Genomic DNA, 22,696 nt, shown 5'->3' with positions numbered 1-22,696 from the left:
CGGTGGCTTTGCCCTTTTGCTAAGTGTCTGTTCCTGCGGTGGAGGGGGTGAGGGGTTTCGGTTGACTCTGTGTTAGGGAAGGGTGGTCACTAGAATGTTACGATGAAGATTTAAGAAGGAGTGTGCATGGGGCTTCCCTGGTGGCGCAGTGGTTGAGAGTCCACCTGCCGATGCAGGGGACACGGGTTCGTGCCCCGGTCCGGGAAGATCCCACATGCCGCGGAGCGGCTGGGCCCGTGAGCCATGGCTGCTGAGCCTGTGCGTCCGGAGCCTGTGCTCCGCAATGGGAGAGGCCGCGACAGTGAGAGGCCCGCGTACCACAGGGAAAAAAAAAAAAAAAAAAGAGTGTGCATGGGCTTGTTGTTCATATTTGATGAAAAAACACAAGCCATACAAAATCTTCCACATTAGAGTGTAGCGTTTGAGAAGAGTCAATTGGATGAGAAGTATGCTTCTGAGGGCATTTTGCCAGAGGGATGAGTTAGCACAGGAATGTAGACTCTAATGTGGCTGTGTTCCAAGGCAGTAGACTTACCTTTTAAAACTTACCTTGTAACTGGATGGTAAGCTCTCTTTGGGATGGGCCAGTTACCAGGACATTTAAGTGCCATTTATTAACCCTGCAATTTATAGAAGTTGCTTATAACCTGTGTGAATAGCTAACAGTGCTGTGAGAATTTTCCACTCAGGGTTGGCTTGGCAGAATGTCTTGTATAAGGAATTTACTAATCTGAGAGAGATTTGTGTGATACCCAAGCAGTTTATGTTAAATATTCATGTCTGCTCAAGAATATCTTGATAGAAATATTGTTCCTCTTAAATCACAAGTGCCTTGTTGCAAGAATATGGTGGAGGTGAAGGATCATGGACATTTCTAGTCTAGGAGTAAGGCCAGTTCAGATTAATAGGCCAGTAGAGGGGCTTCCCTGGTGGTGCAGTGGTTGGGAGTCCGCCTGCCGGTGCAGGGGACAGGGGTTTGTGCCCCGGTCCGGGAGGATCCTACATGCTGTGGAGCGGCTGGGCCCGTGAGCCATGGCCGCTGAGCCTGCGCGTCCGCAGCCTGTGCTCTGCAACGGGAGAGGCCACAACAGTGAGAGGCCCGCGTACCGCAAAAAAAAAAAAAAAAGGCCAGTAGAAATAAAGATTTAAATAGATCATGTGGCTTTTCTTTTTAGATCTGGCATCTCATCTAATTCTAATTTTGAATGCTTAAAAGATCAAAACAATACCTTAACTCTAATGTGTTCTTCAGTCAGAAGAGAGTGTAAGAAATTATTTGGTGGTGGTGATGGTCTGGGGTGGGGATAGGTGAGTAGTATAACAGATAATTGATTTTTGCCTACATATAGTACCTGATAGAGCTAAACTTGATCTTATATTCTTCCATGGCATGTTTTTCTAAAATAGTTTTTTTTTTTTTTTTTTTTTTTTTTTGCGGTACGCGGGCCTCTCACTGTTGTGGCCTCTCCCCTTGCGGAGCACAGGCTCCGGACGCGCAGGCTCAGCGGCCATGGCTCACAGGCCCAGCTGCTCCGCGGCATGTGGGATCTTCCCGGACCGGGGCATGAACCCGTGTCCCCTGCATCGGCAGGCGGACTCGCAACCACTGCGCCACCAGGGAAGCCCTAGTTTTTGTTTGATAGTATTTTTGTAGTAATTTTTTGACATTTGCTACCTTTTCTATGAAATCCTATTTTCCTTTTCTCTAAGGAGATATCACTTAAGTATTTTGACGTCTTTTGTTGAGGGTACGTTGTGCTCTCTCAGCATTTATTTGTGGAAAGTTTACCTTTTTGCCCACATTGTTAAAGTTATGGCCTTTCTCTTTTTAGCAGAGTTATTTCTGGATTATCTTTCAAGATTACCTGTAAAGAGGGTGACCTTTAGCCATATGTTTTCTCATTAAGTAGACAGTCATTTTAGGGGAATAGAAAGACCTCATTCTTTGAAGCAAGATCTGGGATTGAATCCTAAACTTCTGCAAGCCTCAGTTTTCCTATCTATAAAATGGGGATAATAATTCTTAGGTGTCAGGATTATTGGGAGATTTAGTAATCTCACAATAACTACATGATACTTAGCATGGTATTTTTGTATTTTGAAAACACTGAAATCTCCAGTATTCCTGTCAATGACTTAAGCCATCTCTGGCTTTAACTATTTTTGGTTGGGGGTGGGGATTAGGGCAGGAAAGTGAGAGGCAGTATTTCCTTTGAAAGGTGCTGAGGATTAGTTTTGAGTTTGTGACCTTCTTAGAAGGCTAAAAAGTAGTTTTCAATAAAACACCATTTTTCTTCATCTCAGATTTTTGAAGCAATGCCTTACTTTATGCTTGAATTATAAAAGTCCTCAAGAACTAATAATGTGAGTCCTTCACCAGCAATCCAGTCATATATTTATGTCTATGTTTATTTTGTTTTATGTAGGATAAATTTTTCAACCCCAGTATCCCATCTTTGGGTTTGCGGAATGTTATTTATATCAATGAAACTCACACAAGGTAAAAAGACATTTCTTATACTTCTAATGCATGTCAAGAGAAAAATTCCATAATAACCAGTTAACACACTTTAAGATGAATCTCTTTATTTATTTTTTTAGAGTTAATAAGATATTAACTTCTGACACAAAAGGCTTTATCTAAAAATTAGAACCTGAGAAGACCTATCGCTATTTCCTGCTGTAATTATATAATATTTTCATGAGCGTGTAGATATCACTTCTGGCTTTCTTTACCTTATTCAGATACTGATGTTGCAGCTGAAATGTGCCAAAATGTGACAGAGATATGTGTGAGGAGAGGTGTAGGTTTGAATGTCTTACGATCTATTATTATTTTATACCTCAAAGAAAGTGTAACGTTTTGAAATCTGCCTAATCTACAGAGTTTTGGAAGATATTTTTCTCTATTGAACAGATGTTCTTTGATTTATTATTGGCTTAAGACTTTTCTTAGAATTCTTACTTCCAAATTCTAGGCATATGGGGATAGGCTGTTAGGCATCAGAGTGGGAGAAAAGAGGCTTTGTTCTAAGTGAATTTAGGCTAGGGGATAAGGAAAGAGGGGGAATGTCTGCGAGACGAGAGAAACGGCAGCCAAAAATACTACCAGTCCTTATAATTCTAAGAGTAAATGCCTGGAGTAGGTAAGTAGTAGGCTCAGGTCATGAGAAATACACAAAATTCCATTAAAAAACTGATCCAAGAAGTCAAATACTTAAATTTTAAGTCTTTCTGATTTTACTACCTATATTTTGATGATGATATTATAAGTGAGCATGATAATATTGGGTATATATTAAGTTTTTTTAAAAAATAGAACTAAAGTCAAGGGATGTGTTTTTTCCAATTTCCATGCTACCCTTTCTTCTCTCTCTCTCTTGCTCTCAAGTTTAAAGGAAAGAGGAGAAATTTTTTTTTCCTTTGGTTGACATGATTAAGATCCTAAGCAAAAGGATCCCATTGGGTCTTTTCTTTATGTAAGTAGATATTTTACATACAAAACTGACATTTGTGGTCCTCAGTTGGAGGCAGTTAAGAAAAAAAAGCATATGAGATACACATACACACACACACTTTTTAGCATATGTTGTATTGACCCGGCAGTGTGGAACTATTCAGTGTAATAAGCTACCTGTGCAAGTGAGTTGGCTATTTAGCTCTTCTGTATGTTGCATGAAGCATAGCCTAAACATTTTTACACACACACACACACACACACACACACACACACTGCTTTCAGTCCATTGTGAAGGGATTTCATCAAGAGTTTGGACTTTGTACATTCCAGTAATAATTTTGAAAATGTTCACTGATAGAAGAGTTTAGAATTAAACACTTAACATATTGGGCTAAGTTTTCAGAGAAATGAGACAAAGGAAAGGAGGAAGAAAAAGAATGTCAGGAAGGAGAGATGAAGGAACATGTGATTCATAAACAGTTCTCCCTCAAATTACTTTTCCTCAATTGAAGGCTTTTTGGATCTTTCCAGAATTAATTTATAATTGAAATCTTCTACTGTCTATATGCTTATCATTATGGAGGAAATGATAATGAGGCATTATATAATCATTACAAATGGTTTCAAATCATCACATAATGAAAGTTTGTAGCATTCTTATTCTAGATCCCTGTCCTTAACCCCCATCCAGATAACACATAGTCACTGTCCCTGATGGGAGTATGTCCTATTCCTTAGGTATGCTGAATGTGTTTTTAAAAAAAGCCACCCAAACAGTAAGAACTTCTGGCTTCATAAGCCCAGAGTACAAATATTCAGACCACTGTCTAGTTTCTTTGATTTCTCTCAACTGATCCACTTTGTCAATTCAATTTGACAGTCAGTAATCACCTTAGAAGAATTACTGTAATAACAACAAAAAAATTAGCCCTTCATGGTAGGAAAAGACTCCCAAATTATTTTTTATGGCCCATAGCTATAGATATAAGCTATATAGCTTATATATAAAGCATTCAACATATTTGGTTTTTCAAATGGTATTAAAGTAAGATGCTTTTATTTCTTTTGTTTTTATATTTGGATTATTAGTTTGCGGAGTAACACTATTCAAGCACTAATACATAAATTCCACGTTTAAGATTTAGCTGAGAGTACATGAAGGAAATTAGAAATAAAACTGTCTGCATAGCATCCTGAACTACTTACTAAGGAGAATTTGCTACAGGAGAACCCTAAATCTCCGGAATAGATGAAATGAGGATTTGTTTTTACAGGAGGGGAACGTGTATAGTTTAAGCAACTTGCTTTAGGTATTCCTAGAGTACTTCTCTGCTAAATCATTTTCACATTGCAGGCATCGAGGATGGCTGGCAAGACGTCTTTCTTACGTGCTTTTCGTTCAAGAGCGAGATGTCCATAAAGGCATGTTTGCCACCAACGTGACTGAAAACGTACTGAACAGCAGTAGGTAAGGGTGGGACACTGCTGTAAAGGGGAAATGTAGGGATGGGCGGTGGGTGTGGGGAAGTAATTTCCTTTATCAACCTTTAGTTTCTCTGGGACTCTGTCTCAAGAGGTGTTTGTGTTTCCAAACGTTCAATGTTCAAGCTCCAGAAGAAAGCAAGGAAAGGCAAAAGAACAGATAGATGGTTTTGGTGCCATGTGGGAATAGCAGTCTTGTTTTATGCATTAATAATTGAATGGGCTTCTAATAAATGAAAGGCGAGTGAGAGTTCAGATATGCACATATTTCCAGAGTTCTCTGTTAAAGTTCTGTAATATGAATGTTTGGGACAATGCATTTCCTATTTTATAGCCAGAAGAGAAGCGAGTTTGATATTTCTGTCAAATAATTTTTAAGTACCTGGGCACAAATTCTTGTATTAGAAAGTCATTATTAGAAATTTTAAGAGAATGAGATAAGTGTCCTTGCCCTCAGAGGATCTTGCTTAAAAATGGGAGAGACTGACTTGAACTCAGAAGGATTGGGGAAATCGTTATGAAGCTCAGCCATTAGACTATGGGAGTTTGGGTGAAGGTTGGTTTCTATTCCACCTCATTGTTGTGGCCCATGTTAGACACCTACCTGGATTTGGGAAGCTGGAGACCAGAGTGGATGGAAAGATGCTTAGAAATGCAAGCCCAGTGGTATGGTTGTTAAGGGCTGAACAGTAGTAGGTACTTTTATATTTATTGAATAAATGAGTGAATAGTTGATAATGGAGGTATAATAATCACATGAATCACTTGTGAAAACATTCCTGGCTGTATTGAAATAAATGCTATTCATGGAATAGAATTAGGGATGGTGCGTAAGTGTCGTGTGGAATTGATCTTTCTGTAGTAACGAATGATGGGGCTCTGTGGAGTTTTGCTGTACACTAGTCTAAAATCAGCAACAGTGGGAGAAAAAAACAATTATTTGAAACTCCCTTGGATTTTTATATATTCTGTTTTCTAGGTAAAGCCCCTCAAGTATGTTTCATTCCATCCAGATATTTTGAGTAATAACTAGGATGCTAGAAGTGATTTAAGGAGGTTTAAACCTCGTTCGTTCTTCCCTAGGTCATGTGGAAGATTTACAGGACTGGGTTAAATCTTCCCTTTTACCTTACTGCTTACTGGTCTGTGCTGTTTAAATCTAGAGCTGTGCCTTTTTAAAATTACTGGTTTGATTTGGAAAATACTTGTAAATATTTATGTCCACCTTTGATCCCTCCTAGAGAGTTTTACAAATAGTTCCACTAATAAGCCACAATGTAAATGAATAATAAGTTTGGTCTTCAAAAGAAAAATCACACATTATTTTGGCAAGTGGGCTTGGGATACCTCTGAATTATATGCCTAAAGGGATAATCTTCCTTTTCTTCCTTTCTGCCCCAGTGTACCTTTGTGTCCCTCACAGCATAACTGGAACATTCAAATTCACATAGTTGCTACCCAGTGAATTTGAATTGAATTTTCAAATCTGCCTTCCAGCTTCCTCAGGAATTCATTGATTTAGGAATATAATATCCTTATTATTTAATAGACAGCCAAGGAAAGCCCTTCTAACTTGAGCTTATTCTCTTGTGTTATCACATAAAAGAGAAAGTATATTTTGTTTTGTGATTTATAGCTGTAGTTTAGAAAATAATACAGAATGTAGCATAGAGCCAGTTACATTGTCTGTCTTTCCATTTTGAAATCAGAGTACAAGAGGCAATTGCAGAAGTGGCTGCTGAATTAAACCCTGATGGTTCTGCTCAGCAGCAATCAAAAGCTGTCAATAAAGTGAAAAAGAAAGCCAGAAAGATCCTTCAAGAAATGGTTGCCACTGTCTCACCGGCACTGATCAGGTATAAAAAGCAAAGCAGAAAACTTTCAGCAAGAGTCATCCTGTTTTGAGCAGATAGGACTGAACCGTTGGACTTTCCTAGCACAATGCTCTTGGTCCAAAAGAGGTTTTAGCATATTCTGATGTTAAAAACCAACTCCTCTTTTTATTCTTTTTTTTTTTTTGCGGTACGCGGGCCTCTCACCGTTGTGGCCTCTCCCGTTGCGGAGCACGGGCTCCAGATGCTCAGGCTCAGCGGCCATGGCTCATGGGCCTAGCCGCTCTGCGGCATGTGTGATCTTCCCAGACCGGGGCACGAACCCGTGTCCCCTGCATTGGCAGGCAGACTCTCAACCACTGTGCCACCAGGGAAGCCCTTTTTATTCTTATTTAACTGTCATGAGAAGTAGCACTTGGTAGGCTTCAAGGTTCATTAATCTCTGTCAACTGTTACCAGCCATTGTATTACTGCTGACATCTTCTAGACTGTTGTGAGCTGGGATTCACATGCCCATGTCTTTTTGTTTTCTTTCAGTTTTACTGAGATATAACTGACATACAGCACTGTATAAATTGAAGGTGTACAGCATAAAGATTTGACTTAACATATGTCATGAAATGATTACCACAATGAGTTTACTGAACATTCATCATCTCATAGATAAAAAATCAAAGATATAGAATGAAATTTTTTTTCCTTGTGGTGAGAACTCTTAGGATTTACTCATCAGTTTTCATATATGACATACAGCAGTGTTCACTGTATTTATCATGTTGTACGTTACATCCCTAGCACTTATTTATCTTATAACTGGGAGTCTGTATCTTTTGACTACCTTCATCCAATTCCCCCTCCCCCCACCACCTCTGGTAACCACAAATCTGATCTCTTTTTCTGAGTTTGTTTGTTTTGGAAGTGTAATTGTTCTACAACACTATGTTAGTTCCTGTTATATGACATAGTGATTCAATATTTCTGTACATTTCAAAATGATCACCACTATAAGTTTAGTTGTGATCTGTCAACATACAAAGATATTACATAGTTATGAACTGTATTCCCCACACTACATTTCATACTTGTGACTCATTTATTTTACAACGGAAGTTTGAACCTCTTAATCTCCCTCACCTATTTCTCACGTTCCCACCTGCCTCTCCTCTAGCAACCACCTGTTTTTTTCTGTATCTATAACTCTGTTTTATTATGTTGTTTTGATTTTTAGATTCCACACATAAGTGAAATCATACAGTATTTGTCTTTCTCTGACTTTTTTCACTTAGCATAATGTCCTCTAGGTCCACTCATGTTGTCACAAATGGCAAAATTTCATTCTTTTTTTATGGCTGAGTAATATTGCATTGTGTGTTTTTGGGTATATGTGTGTACATACCACATCTTCTTTATCCATTCGTCTATTGATGGGCACTTAGGTTGCTTCCATATCTTAGCTATTATAAATAATGCTGCAGTGAACATAGGGGTGCATATATGGCTTCTAATTAGTGTTTTCATTTTCTCCAGATAAATACCCAGGAGTGGAATTGTTGCATTATATGGTAGTTGTATTTTTAGAGGGATCTCCATATTGTTTTCCGTAGTGGCTACCCCAATGTACATTCCCACCAACAATGTACAAGGGTTCCCTTTCCTCTACATTCTCCCCAATACTTGTTATTTGTTGTCTTTTTGATAATAGCCATTCTGACAGGAGTGAGGTCATATCTCATTTTTTAAAAATTTTATGTTATTTATTTTTTATACAGCAGGTTCTTATAGTTATCCATTTTATACATATTAATGTATGCATGTCAATCCCAATCTCCCAATTCATCACACACACCCCCCACTTTCCCCCCTTGGTGTCCATACGTTTGTTCTCTACATCTGTGTCTCAATTTCTGCCCTGCAGACCGGTTCATCTCTACCGTTTTTCTAGGTTCCACATATATGCGTTAATATATGATATTTGTTTTTCTCTTTCTGACTTACTTCACTCTGTATGACAGTCTCTAGATCCATCCACATCTCTACAATTGACCCAATTTCATTCCTTTTTATGGCTGAGTAATATTCCATTGTATATATGTACCACCTCTTCTTTATCCATTTGTCTGTCGATGGGCATTTAGGTTGCTTCCATTTCCTGGCTACTGTAAATAGTGCTACAGTTAACATTGGGGTGCATGTGTCTTTTTGAATTATGGTTTTTTCAAGGTATATGCCCTGTAGTGGGATTGCTGGATCATACGGTAATTCTATTTTTATTTCTTTAAGGAACCTCCATACTGTTCTCCATAGTGGATGCATCAATTTACATTCCCACCAACAGTGCAAGAAGGTTCCCTTTTCTCAACACCCTCTCCAGCATTTGTTGTTTGTAGATTTTCTGATGATGCCCATTCTAACTGGTGTGAGGTGATACCTCATTGTAGTTTTGATTTGCATTTCTCTAATAATTAGTGATGTTGACCAGCTTTTCATGTGCTTCTTGGCTATCTGTATGTTCTCTTTGGAGAAATGTCTATTTAGGTCTTCTGCCCATTTTTGGATTGGGTTTTTTTTTTTTTTAATATTGAGCTGCATGAGCTGTTTATATATTTTGAAGATTAACCCTTTGTCCGTTGATTCGTTTGCAAATATTTTATCCCATTCTGAGGGTTGTCTTTTCATCTTGTTTGTAGTTTACTTTGCTTTGCAAAAGCTTTTAAGATTCATTAGGTCCCATTTGTTCATTTTTGTTTTTATTTCCATTTCTCTAGGAGGTGGGTCAAAAAGGATCTGGCTATGATTTATGTCATAGAGTGTTCTACCTGTGTTTTCCTCTAAGAGTTTTATAGTGTCCGGTCTTACATTTAGGTCTCTAATCTATTTTGAGTTTATTTTTGTGTATGGTGTTAGGGAGTGTTCTAATTTCATTCTTTTCCATGTAGCTATCTAGTTTTCCTAGCACCACTTATTGAAGAGACTGTCTTTTCTCCATTGTATATCCTTGCCTCCTTTGTCATAGATTAGTTGACCATAGGTGCGTGGCTTTATCTCTGGGCTTTCTGTCCTGTTCCATTGATCTATATTTCTGTTTTTGTGCAAGTACCATATTGTCTTGATTACTGTATCTTTATAGTAGAGTCTGAAGTCCGGGAGCCTGACTCCTCAAGCTCCGTTTTTTTCCCCTCAAGACCGCTTTGGCTATCCGGGGTCTTTTGTGTCTCTTAAGACTTTTTTTTTTTTTTTTTGCGGTACGCGGGCCTCTCACTGCTGTGGCCTCTCTCGTTGCGGAGCACAGGCTCCGGACGCGCAGGCTCAGCGGCCACGGCTCATGGGCCAGCAGCTCCGTGGCATGTGGGATCCTCCCGGACCGGGGCACGAACCCGTGTCCCCCGCATCAGCAGGCGGACTCTCAACTACTGCGCCACCAGGGAAGCCCAAATCTTAAGATTTTTTGTTCTAGTTCTGTAAAAAATGCCATTGGTAATTTGGTAGGGATTGCACTGAATAGATTGCTTTGGATACTATAGTCATTTTCACAATATTGATTCTTCCAATCCAAGAACATGGTATATCTCTCCATCCGTTTGTATCGTCTTTAATTTGTTTCAGCAGTATCTTATAGTTTTCTGTATGCAGGTCTTTTGTCTCCCTAGGTAGGTGTATTCCTAGGTATTTTATTCTTTTTGTTGCAATGGTAAATGAGAGTGTTTCCTTAATTTCTCTTCCAGATTTTTCATCATTAGTGTATAGGAATGCAAGAGATTTCTGTGCATTAATTTTGTATCCTGCAACTTTACCAAATTCATTGATTAGCTGTAGTAGTTTTCTGGTGGCATCTTTAGGATTCTCTATGTGTAGTATCATGTCATCTGCAAACAGTGACAGTTTTACTTCTTCTTTTCCTATTTGGATTCCTTTTATTTCTTTTTCTTCTTTGATTGCTGTGGCTAGGACTTCCAAAACTATGTTGAATAATAGTGGTGAGAGTGGACATCCTTGTCTTGTTCCTGATCTTAGAGGAAATGCTTTCAGCTTTTCAACATTGAGAATGATGTTTGCTCTGGGCTTGTCATATATGGCCTTTATTATGTTGAGGTAGGTTCCCTCTGTGCCCACTTTCTGAGAGTTTTTATCATAAATGGGTGTTGAACTTTGTCAAAAGCTTTTTCTGCATCTATTGAGATGATTATATGGTTTTTTTCTTCAGTTTGTTAATATGATGTATCACATTGATTGATTTGCGTATATTGAGGAATCCTTGCATCCCTGGGATAAATCCCACTTGATCATGGTGTATAATCCTTTCAATGTGTTGGATTCTGTTTGCTAGTATTTTGTTGAGGATTTTTGCATCTATATTCATCAGTGATATTGGTCTGTAATTTTCTTTTTTTGTACTATCTTTGTCTGGTTTTGGTATCAGGGTTATGGTGGCCTCATAGAATGAGTTTGGGAGTGTTCCTTCCTCTGTAATTTTTTGGGAGAGTTTGAGAAGGATGGGTGTTGGCTCTTCCCTAAATGTTTGATAGAATTTGATAGAATTCACCTGTGAAGCTATCTGGTCCTGGACTTTTGTTTGTTGGAAGATATTTAATCACAGTTTCAATTTCATTACTTGTGATTGGTCTGTTCATGTTTTCTATTTCTTCCTGATTCAGTCTTGGAAGGTTATACCCTTCTAAGAGTTTGTCCATTTCTTCCAGGTTGTCCATTTTATTGGCATAGAGTTGCTTGTAGTAGTCTCTTAGGATGCTTTGTACTTCTGTGATGTCTGTTGTAACTTCTGCTTTTTCATTTCTAATTTTATTGATTTGAGTCCTCTCCTTTTCCTGATGCGTCTGGCTAATGGTTTATCAATTTTGTTTATCTTCTCAAAGAACCAGCTTTTAGTTTTATTGATCTTTGCTATTGTCTTCTTTGTTTCTATTTCATTTATTTCTGCTCTGATCTTTATTTCTTTCCTTCTACTAACTTTGGGTTTTGTTTGTTCTTCTTCTGTAGTTCCTTTAGCTGTAAGGTTAGGTTGTTTATTTGAGTTGTTTGTTGTTTCTTGAGATAGGATTGTATTGCTATAAACTTCCCTCTTAGAACTGCTTTTGCTGCATCCCATAGGTTTTGGATCCTTGTGTTTTCATTGTCATTTGTCTCTAGGTATTTTTTGATTTCCTTAGTGACCTCTTGGTTATTTAGTAACGTATTGTTTAGCCTCCATGTGTTTGTGTTTTTTACGTTTTTTTCCTGTAATTGATTTCATAGTGTTGTGGTCAGAAAAGATGCTTGATATGATTTCAATTTTCTTAAGTTTACTAAGGTTTGATTTGTGACCCAACATGTGATCTATCCTGGAGAATGTTCCATGTGCACTTGAGAAGAAAGTGTAATCTGCTGTTTTTGAATGGAATGTCCTATAAATATCAATTAAATCTACTTGGTCTGTTGTGTCATTTAAAGCTTGTGTTTCCTTCTTAATTTTCTGTTTGGATGATCTGTCCATTGGTGTAAGTGAGGTGTTAAAGTCCACCACTATTATTGTGTTACTGTCAATTTCGTCTTTTATAGCTGTTAGCAGTTGCCTTATGTATTGAGGTGCTCCTATGTTGGGTGCATATATATTTATAATTGTTACATCTTCTTCTTGGATTGATCCCTTGATCATTATGTAGTGTCCTTCCTTGTCTCTTGTAACATTCTTTATTTTAAAGTCTATTTTATCTGATATGAGTATTGCTACTCCAGCTTTCTTTTGATTTCCATTTGCATGAAATATCTTTTTCCATCCCCTCACTTTCAGTCTGTATGTGTCCCTAGGTCTGAAGTGCATCTCTTGTAGACAGCATATATATGGGTCTTGTTTTTGTATCCATTCAGTGAGCCTGTGTCTTTTGTTTGGAGCATTTAATCCATTCACGTTTAAGGTAATCATCTATATGTATGTTCCTATTATCATTTTCTTAATTGTTTTGGGCTTGTTTTTGTAGGTCCTTTTCTTCTCTTGTGTTTCCAAGTTAGAGAAGTTCCTTTAGCATTTGTTGTAGAGCTGGTTTGGTGGTGCTGAATTCTCTTAGCTTTTGCTTGTCTGTAAAGCTTTTGATTTCTCCATCAAATCTGAATGAGATCCTTGCCAGGTAGATCTTGGTTGTAGGTTTTTCCCTGTCATCACTTTAAATATGTCATGCCACTCCCTTCCGGCTTGTAGTTTCTGCTGAGAAATCAGCTGTTAACCTTACGGGAGTTGCCTTGTATGTTATTTGTCGTTTTTTCCCTTGCTGCTTTCCATAATTTTTCTTTGTCTTTAATTTTTGCCAATTTGATTACTATGTGCCTTGGCGTGTTTCTCCTTTGGTTTATCCTGTATGGGACTCTCTGTGCTTCCTGGACTTGGGTGGCTATTTCCTTTCTCATGTTAGGGAAGTTTTCAACTATAATCTCTTCACATATTTTCTCGGGTCCTTTCTCTCTCTTCTCTTTCTGGGACCCCTATAATGCGAATGCTGTTGCATTTAATGTTGTCCCAGAGGTCTCTTAGGCTGTCTTTATTTCTTTTCATTCTTTTTTCTTTATTCTGTTCCGCAGCAGTGAATTCCACCATTCTGTCTTCCAGGTCACTTATCCGTTGGTCTGCCTCAGTTATTCTGCTATTGATTCCTTCTAGTGTAGTTTTCATTTCAGTGATTGTATTGTTCAGCTCTGTTTGTTTGTACTTTAATTCTTCAAGGTCTTTGTTAAACATTTCTTGCATCTTCTCGATCTTTGCCTCCATTCTTTTTCCGAGGTCCTGGATCATCTTCACTATCATTATTCTGAATTCTTTTTCTGGAAGGTCGCCTATCTCCACTTCATTTAATTGTTTTTCCTAGGGTTTTATCTTGTTTCTTCATCTGGTACATAGCCCTCTGCCTTTTCATCTTGTCTATCTTTCCGTGAATGTGGTTTTTGTTCCACAGGCTGCAGGATTGTAGTTCTTCTTGCTTCTGCTATCTGCCGTCTGATGGATGAGGCTATCTAGGAGGCTTGTGCAAGTTTTCTGATGGGAGGGGCTGGTGGTGGGTAGAGCTGGCTGTTGCTCTGGTGAGCAGAGCTCAGTGAAACTTTAATCCGCTTGTCTGCTGATGGGTGGTGCTGGGTTCCCTCCCTGTTGGTTGTTTGGCCTGAGGCGACCCAACACTGGAGCCTAACTGGGCTCTTTGGTGTGGGTAATGGCGGACTCTCAGAGGGCTCATGCCAAGGAATACTTCCCAGAACTTCTGCTGCCAGTGTCCTTGTCCTCATGGTGAGACACAGCCAACCCCCGCCTCTGCAGGAGACCCTCCAACACTAGCAGGTAGGTCTGGTTCAGTCTCCTATGGGGTCATTGCTCCTTCCCCTGGATCCCGATGCACACACTACTTTGTGTGTGCCCTCCAAGAGTGGAGTCTCTGTTTCCCGCAGTCCTGTCAAAGTCCTGCAATCAAATCCCGCTAGCCTCCACGTCTGATTCTCTAGGAATTCCTCCTCCCATTGCTGGACTCCCAGGTTGGGAATCCTGACGTGGGGCTCAGAACCTTCGCTCCAGTGGGTGGACTTCTGTGGTGTAAGTGTTCTCCAGTTTTTGAGTCACCCACCCAGCAGTTATGGGATTTGATTTTATTGTGATTGCGCCCCTTCTGCCATCTCATTGTGGCTTTTCCTTTGTCTTTGGATGTGGGGTATCTTTTTTGGTGAGCTCCAGTGTCTTCCTGTTGATGATTGTTCAGCAGTTAGTTGTGATTTCAGTCCTCTTGCAAGAGGGAGTGAGTGCACGTCCTTTTACTCCGCCATCTTGAACCAGTCCAATCATTGTGTTTTTGATTTGTGTTCCCCCAATGATTTGTGATGTGGAGCATCTTTTCATATGCCTGTTGGCCATCTGTATGTCTTCTTTGGAAAAAATGTCTATTCAGATCCTCTGCGCATTTTTTTTTTTTTTGCAGTACGCGGTCCTCTCACTGTTGTGGCCTCACCCGTTGTGGAGCACAGGCTCCGGACGCGCAGGCTCAGCGGCCGTGGCTCACGGGCCTAGCCGCTCCGCGGCACGTGGGATCTTCCCGGACCGGGGCACGAACCTGTGTCCCCTGCATCGGCAGGTGGACTCTCAACCACTGCGCCACCAGGGAAGCCCCCTCTGCACATTTTTTAATTGGATTGTTTGTTTTTTGGTGTTGAGTCATTTGAGTTTTTTATATATTTAGGGTATAAGCCCCTTAACAGATATATCCTTTTGAAACATCTTCTCCCATTCAGAAGGTGGCCTTTTTGTTTTGTTGATAATTTCTTCACTCTGAAAAAGCTTTTTAATTTGATTTAGTCCCATTTGTTTATTTTTGCTTTTGTTTCCCTTACCTGAGGAGACATATCCAAAAAAAATATTACTAAGACTGATGTCAAAGTGTATATTGCCCGTGTTTTCTTCTAGAAGTTTTATGGTTTCAGGTCTTATATTTAAGTCTTTAATCCATTTTGAATTTATTTTCATGCATATTGTGAGAGAGTAGTCCAGTCTGAGTTTTTTTGCATGTAGCTGTCCAGTTTTCCCAGCACCATTTATTATAGAGACTCTTTTCCCCATTGTGTATACTTGCCTCCATTGTCATAGATTAAGTGCCCATATAAGTGTGGGTTCCTTTCTGGGTTCTCTGTTACGTTCCACTGATCCATGTGTCTGTTTTTGTGCCAGTACGAGCTGTCTTGATTACTGTAGCTTTGTAGGATAATTTGAAATCAGGGAGCGTGATACCTCCACCTTTGTTCTTCCTAAGATTGTTTTGGCTATTTGGGGTCTTGTGTTTCCATACTAATTTTAGAATTATTTATTCTAGTTCTGTGAAAAATGCCATTGGTATTTTATAGGGATTACATTGAATCTGTAGATTACCTTGTGTATATGGTCATTTTAACAATATTAATTCTTCCAGTCCATCAACACAGTATATCCTTCCATCTGCTTGTGTCATCTTCAATTTCTTTCATGAGTGTCTTACATTTTTCCAAGTACAGGTATTTTACTTATGTAGATTTATTCCTAGGTATTTTATTCTTTTTGATGCATTTATAAATGAGATTGTTTTCTTAATTTCCCTTCAGATAGTTCATTGTTAGTGTATAAGAATGCATCTGATTTCTGTATATTAATTTTGTATCTTGCAACTTTACCAGATTCATTGATGAGTTCTAGTAGTTTTTGATGGCCTCTTTAGGATTTTCTAAGTATAGTATCATGTCATGTACATACAGTGACAGTTTCACTTTTTCATTTCCACTTTGGATTCTTTTTATTTCTTTTTCTTGTCTATTTGCCATGGTTAGGACTTTCAATTCTATGTTTAATAAAAGTGGCAAGAAAGGGCATCCTTGACATGTTCCTGATCTTAGAGAAAATGCTTTTAGCTTTTCACCATTGAGTCTGATGTTAGCTGTGGATTTGTCATTTATGGCCTTTCTTATGTTTAGGTATGTTCCCTCTATATTTACTTTGTTGAGAGTTTTTATCATAAATGGATGTTGGATTTGTCAAGAGCTTTTCCTGCATCTTTTGAGAGGATCATATGATTTTTATTCTTCAAGTTGTTAATGTGATGTATCACATTGATTGATTTGCAGATATTGAACCATCTTTGCATCCTGGGATAAATTCCACTTGATCATGGTGTGTGATACTTTTAATGTACTGTATTGTTGAATTTGGTTTGCTAATATTTTGTTAAGGATTTTTGCATCTATGTTCAACAGTGATACTGGCCTGTGATTTTCTTTTTTTGTGATGTCTTTGGTTTTGCTATCAGGGTGATACTGGCCTCATAGTATGAGCAGAATGCAGAAGTGTTGCCTCCTCTGCAATTTTTTGCAATGGTTTGAGAAGATATGTGTTAACTCTTCTCCAGATATTTGGTAGAGTTCACCTGTGAAACCATCTGGTTCTGGACTTTTGTTTGCTAGGAGTTTCTTTTTTTTTTTTATTACTGACTCAGTTTCACTACTGGGAATTGGTCTGTTCATATTTTCTATTTCTTCCTGGTTCAGTCTTGGGAGATTGTACATTTCTAGGAATTTGTCCATTTCTTCTAGGTTATCCGTTTTATTTGCATATGATTGTTTGTAGTACTCTTGTGTGAACCTTTGTATTTCTGTAGTATTGGTTGTAACTTCTCCTTTTTCATTTCTGATTTTATTTATTTGGACCCTCTCTCTTTGTTTCTTGATGAATCTGCACACGCCCATGTCTTGGAGTGATTTGTATGCAGGAGAGGGATCACTCTACTCACTTAAATATTTGCTTGATCATTAGCTTCTGAAGTATAAAGTGTGCAATTAGAATGAAATATAAAATTTTAGTACATAATAAATGGATGCTTCTATAAGTAGTATATGTGTAAGGTCAGTTATTTAAGTTCACAATTCAGATGTACACATACACACATACATGCACACATGCTCATAACAAATCAATTACAATCACTCATTTTGTAGGTTCAAAACTTTAGGTAGACAAATGTCAAATATATATGTTTATATATATAAATATATGTATATACATTAAAAACTTTTTTTAACTTCCTTTCAGACTGACCGGATGGGTGCTGCTAAAACTGTTCAACAGCTTCTTTTGGAATATTCAAATTCACAAGGGTCAACTTGAGATGGTTAAAGCTGCAACTGAGGCAAGAATTACGTGAATCTGTCATTCTATATTCTCCACATTTGCAGAGTGATTTTGGAATTCTTTTTCAAATGTTTTCTTGTATACTGTTGTGCGTTCCTACACATTTGCAAGATTTTCCCCTGTGTGAGATAACTACAGTAGTTATGTATTTGTGGGGGATAAGTGGGGTAAAGGAGCACCTTCCAGCAATATGCAGGATTCCTTCTGTAAGTTATTTTGCAATAACTCTGAAAATCAGGTAGAATAATCCTTATTTTATAAATGATGAAATAAAGGCACATATAGATTAAGAAATTGCCCCAAGTCACCGCCAGTAAGTCACTTGCCCAGGATTTCAAACCAAACCAAGCTTGTGGCCAAAAACTATGTTCTTTTTATATGATTAGGGCTTCCTTTCAGAAGGTATATAGTCAACTTGAACTCTTGATTGTTCTCCTCCTTCCCTGATTCTTTTCTGTTGTAGTTGTTTTTAGCTAGATGATATTAAATTGAAAGAAGTTCTTATTATGGAAAAACGTGCAGGGCTCTCACTGCTGTGGCCTCTCCCGTTGCGGAGCACAGGCTCCAGACGCGCAGGCTCAGCGTCCATGGCTCACGAGCCCAGCCGCTCCGCGGCATGTGGGATCTTCCCGGACCGGGGCACGAACCCGCGTCCCCTGCATCGTCAGGCGAACTCTCAACTACTGCGCCACCAGGGAAGCCCCGGAAAAATGTTTTTAAAGAATGAGTCACTAAGTAGCTAGTGTTTGAATGACTTTAACCAAATGTGAAGTTGCTAACTGTAATTGAACTTTCCATCTGAATTTTAAATTTGGTGTTTTTCCTTTTGCTAGATGAATTTGCCACTTATATTTCTACCAGTTCATAGATCACATATTGACTATCTCCTGCTCACTTTCATTCTCTTCTGCCATAACATCAAAGCGCCATACATTGCTTCAGGCAATAATCTCAACATCCCCATCTTCAGGTAAGATCAGCTTATTTTGAAAATTAAGGTATGAAGATTATATTTTGAATTTTTCTTTTTTTATTATACCTTTTGATACATTTATTGTAATGAGGACATTAACTTTTTAATTTTCATTATAAAAGTAATGCATGCTTATTGCAGAAAATCTGGAAAGTACAAAAAAGCATTAAGACCATCATCATTTGAACTTATTTGCAAAGCAGAAATAGAGACACAGAGGTAGAGAACAGACGGGGGAAGGGGTGGGTGGGATGAACTGGGAGATTGGGATTGACATATATACACTACTATGTATAAAATAGATAACTAATGAGAACTGACTGTATAGCACAGGGAACTCTACCCAGTGCTCTGTGGTGACCTAAATGGGAAGGAAATACAAAGGGGATATATTTATACATGTGGCTGATTCACCCTGCTGTACAGCAGAAACTAACACAACATTGTAGAGCAACCATACTCCAAGAAAACAACAACAACAACAATAAAAGACTATCATCATTATTTCTGTGTTTTATATGGGATATTTGGTGAACTGTGAATAGCTAAACTTATCAGCAGTATTTATCAAACATATAAAAGGCAATTAGAAAGATAAGATAGCAAATCACTGTATCTGACTTGGCAATGCACAGGTGGGGTCAGGGTGGTGGTAGGCAGGCAGTAATGGTATAAAGGTAAGAAAGAACCATACCTGTTACTTTGACCTCATAATTTAGTAGAGCTAGAAACATAATAATTACAGTATAACATAAAAGGTATGTTTTAGAGGTTTTCAGGGGAATGCAGTGCATTCCATTCAGAGGGAATAGTATGTGAAAAGGCAGAGTGATTTAAAAGCGTGATATGGTCATGAGACAGCAGACAACTCTTAGACTCTAGGGTTAGAATGTAGGGTGCGTTAGCAGGGTTCAGAGGCTGGAGGTGGTGACTGCATAGGTGGTGAGAGTTAGGTCAAAACAATTTCTAAGCCAAGAGTTTAGAGTGTATCCCATACTTGAGAAATGATACGTTCAGATTCGCATTTTGAAAAGTCATTCTGGATTAGAGGGAGTTAGATCAATTCTGACTCTACTGCAGTAGTTCAGATAAAAGGTAATGAAGGCTTAAATAAAAGTATAATAGTGCTCTTGGAGAAGAGGTCACAGATTTGAAAAGTATTCAGTTTCATACTTCAAAGTACAAAGCATCTCTCAGGTCAGCTCTGTGAGTAGTAGAGAGCACGAGGAGGATGAATGTGGAGCGACCGGAAGGGAAGCAGGCTGTGCAGGTGGCGCTTCACAAGGGGGCCGTCACTGCTTTGCGTGCTATGAAACCTGATCCTCAGCCTCGCAGTACAAGGAGCTCTTTCCTAATCCCTTGGCTCAGACTTCTGTAGCTAATCTGATGTGTGTGGATGACTGAAGAGAAGCCATTCATTCATGCAGTAAGCCAATACTTACCCAAATGTGCTCTAGACAAGGGAGAACAAGATACATGGTCCTTACTTTCAAATAGCTCATAAAATAACGGGGAATGTAGGCAAACAGCTAGCTCTAATCCAGCGTGCTATGACCCTACAGGGCAGACATGCTTTTCCAAGTATCAGAATATCTATGTTTTCTCTCATGGGTACCTCTTCCCAGTGTCAAGGAACCTGGAAAGTTGAATTAGAAAGTCATCAGAAAGGTGCTTAGGCGTGAACAGGACTCTTCCAGCTGGGCTCTTAGAGAAGCCTTGCCCCATAATAGTTTGCCTGTTCTGTAATCAGAAAAACTCATGTACTCATTCCCTCCAGGCTGGATTGGTTCTCAAGGTGGATCTCTGGGGAAGTACTTAATAAACATTGATAATTTCTCATAATCCAACTTCCCTTTTCACGACCTCTATGCCAGTCATTGCTCAGCTTATCATTCCTTCAGACATGACAGACTCTCGATGACCTGGCCTGTTTATTTGCAGTGTTCTTTTGTTACATGCCAGTCTGTACATTCACAAACCACTTTTCAAGGGGGCTTATTTTTGTGGATGGTTCATCTCATTTATTAAGAATTTATTCTGCAGAGTTTTACTTTCAAAGAGTGACATTAAGTTCTGGATATATCTTCCTGTGGCCTCCTTATGCTGACTGGAGAAGATTCCAGAACTATATATTAATATTTATATTAATATCACTCTGTTTGAACAGAATAGGAGGAGGCTCTGAGTTTGGAAAAGTTGACTTAAGTTTTGGAAAGTTTCAACCTCGTATCAAAATAATTCATCAGTGCTGTAGACAGAGATGTGGGGTTGTGCAAATTGTTTTATTCTATGTATGTGTAAATGAAGCAAACTTTGGTTTCATGTTTTGGGAGGATGGTTATGCTTGGTTCCAGTTTGATAAAGTTACTCTCGTCTTACTGGGATACTCTCTAAGAAATACTTACTTGAGAAGGTTTCCCCAAAGGGGCTTTTGTAACATCATATTCATCTTGTAGTAAATGTGCCATAGGAAAATTTTGGGATGTCTAAAGTTCAGTGTCTTGAGACCCTGGACAGGGTTTTAAAATTTAGCAGTATTTTATAGTCCTCTTAAAGTCTGTACCAGGACCTTTGCGGGGTAATATATCACGTAAACTCCTTTTGGCTTAGAACAGATGTAACAGAGCTTCATTATACACAGTGATATTCTGAAGGCTAATGAATAATGTAAATGACTGAAACATGTCAATATATGGAAAATGGAAAAATGTCCACATTTTCACAATCAGCAACTCAAACAACACATGAGGTTTATATCCAAATGACACGTTTTGAATAACTTGGAATTTGAGTACTCTTTTTAAATTTTTCTTTTTAAAAAATTAATGTGTTCTTAAATTTATAGTACCCTGATCCATAAGCTTGGGGGCTTTTTCATACGACGGAGGCTAGATGAGACGTCAGATGGACGGAAAGATATTCTCTATAGAGCTTTGCTCCACGGGGTACGTGTGATCTCTAATTATTCTTAAAGTCGTTATGGTAGCTATCACAGTAGAAGAAAATGAGACTTGATTGAGATTTTTAAAAAACAGTTGTCTGAGTAATTATTTCAGTGATTATTGCTTGGATATGGGTTTGATGATTACTTTTTGTTATCACCAAAATATAACATTGGAGAAGCTCTTTTGATATTATCTGCATGAGCAAAATATTTTGTCAGAAGTTATAGGGTTTTTTTTTTTTTTTTTTTTTTAGGTTTAACTTTGCTGAGCTTATTCTAAGTTGGGTGATCTTGAGTTCATGAGCTCATGTTTTACTTTCTCCTTATATTCCAGCATATAGTTGAACTACTTCGACAGCAGCAGTTCTTGGAGATTTTTCTGGAAGGCACACGCTCTAGGAGTGGAAAAATCTCCTGTGCTCGGGCAGGACTTTTGTCAGTTGTAGTAGATACTCTGTCTACCAATACCATCCCAGACATCTTGATAATACCTGTTGGGATCTCCTACGATCGTATTATCGAGGGTCATTACAATGGCGAACAACTGGTAAGAGGACCACCTGCACAAAAGTCATCTTTGCTTTTCCAGTCTTTTGCTTTTAGATAAGTGCTTTTAGAATTAGTTAAGAATATTTTTGTTACTCTCTAATTTTATAACACGGTAGGAAACTTGGTAGGGTGGGCTTTCATCCCCTATGGCAGCCTGATTGGTAGTGATGATGTGGTAATTTCCTGCATTTGGAGGAAGTGGCATGATTAGATTAATCATGGGGTCGGAAAGTGGAAGAATACTTGGTACTGAGTTGCCACCTCTGCCCTGGGGAAGGTATACATGGCTCGGTCTCCCCAGGGCTTATTGCTTATGTGTAGAGTTTAAGTTAAACCTGAAGAACTGGTGGGATCATGTTGGTAAAACAACTACAAATTAATTTTGAGACTGCGGTAATTTTTTTAGTGAACTTTTTTACTGAAGTAAATAGTTACAGAAGAATGCACCCATCATACGCATATAGCTGGAATTAGCACAAAATGAATACACCTACATAACCAGGACCCAGGTCAAGGACCCTAGAAACCTCCCTTATCCCTCTCTCATTGTTTTCCCCGCAAGGGTAACCACCTATCTTGACTTCTTACTGAATAGATTAGTTTGCCCATTTTTGAACATGGTATAAATGGAATAATGTAGTGTGTGGACTTTTTATCTCTGGTTTCCTTTGCACAAGCAACACCTGTTTGTTGTTACAGGTAGTTACAATTTGTTCATTGTCATAGCTATACCGTATTGCAGTGTATGAATATACAATTTGTCTATTCTACTGTTGAAAAAAAAGTT

At 38.5% G+C, this 22,696-nt stretch overlaps 1 protein-coding gene across 2 annotated transcripts in view; it reads left to right on the top strand.

Moving 5' to 3' along the window:
• GPAM (glycerol-3-phosphate acyltransferase, mitochondrial) overlaps positions 1-22,696 on the top strand; it is a gene marked incomplete at both ends in the record, with an annotated part of 39,254 nt that overhangs the window by 3,373 nt on the left and 13,185 nt on the right. For both annotated transcript variants that reach the window (XM_079696862.1, XM_079696863.1), the window contains 7 exons: positions 2,427-2,500; positions 4,815-4,928; positions 6,652-6,798; positions 17,345-17,441; positions 18,277-18,413; positions 21,262-21,361; positions 21,695-21,907. In XM_079696862.1, the coding sequence (XP_079552988.1) occupies positions 2,427-2,500; positions 4,815-4,928; positions 6,652-6,798; positions 17,345-17,441; positions 18,277-18,413; positions 21,262-21,361; positions 21,695-21,907 (882 nt within the window). The remainder of the gene's footprint in view (positions 1-2,426; positions 2,501-4,814; positions 4,929-6,651; positions 6,799-17,344; positions 17,442-18,276; positions 18,414-21,261; positions 21,362-21,694; positions 21,908-22,696) is intronic.

This window comes from Hyperoodon ampullatus (assembly GCF_949752795.1).
Source record: "Hyperoodon ampullatus genome assembly, chromosome: 1".
Lineage (NCBI taxonomy): Eukaryota > Metazoa > Chordata > Mammalia > Artiodactyla > Ziphiidae > Hyperoodon > Hyperoodon ampullatus.
Note: the sequence above shows the minus strand (reverse complement) of the source record. Positions and strands in the feature narration are given on the sequence as shown.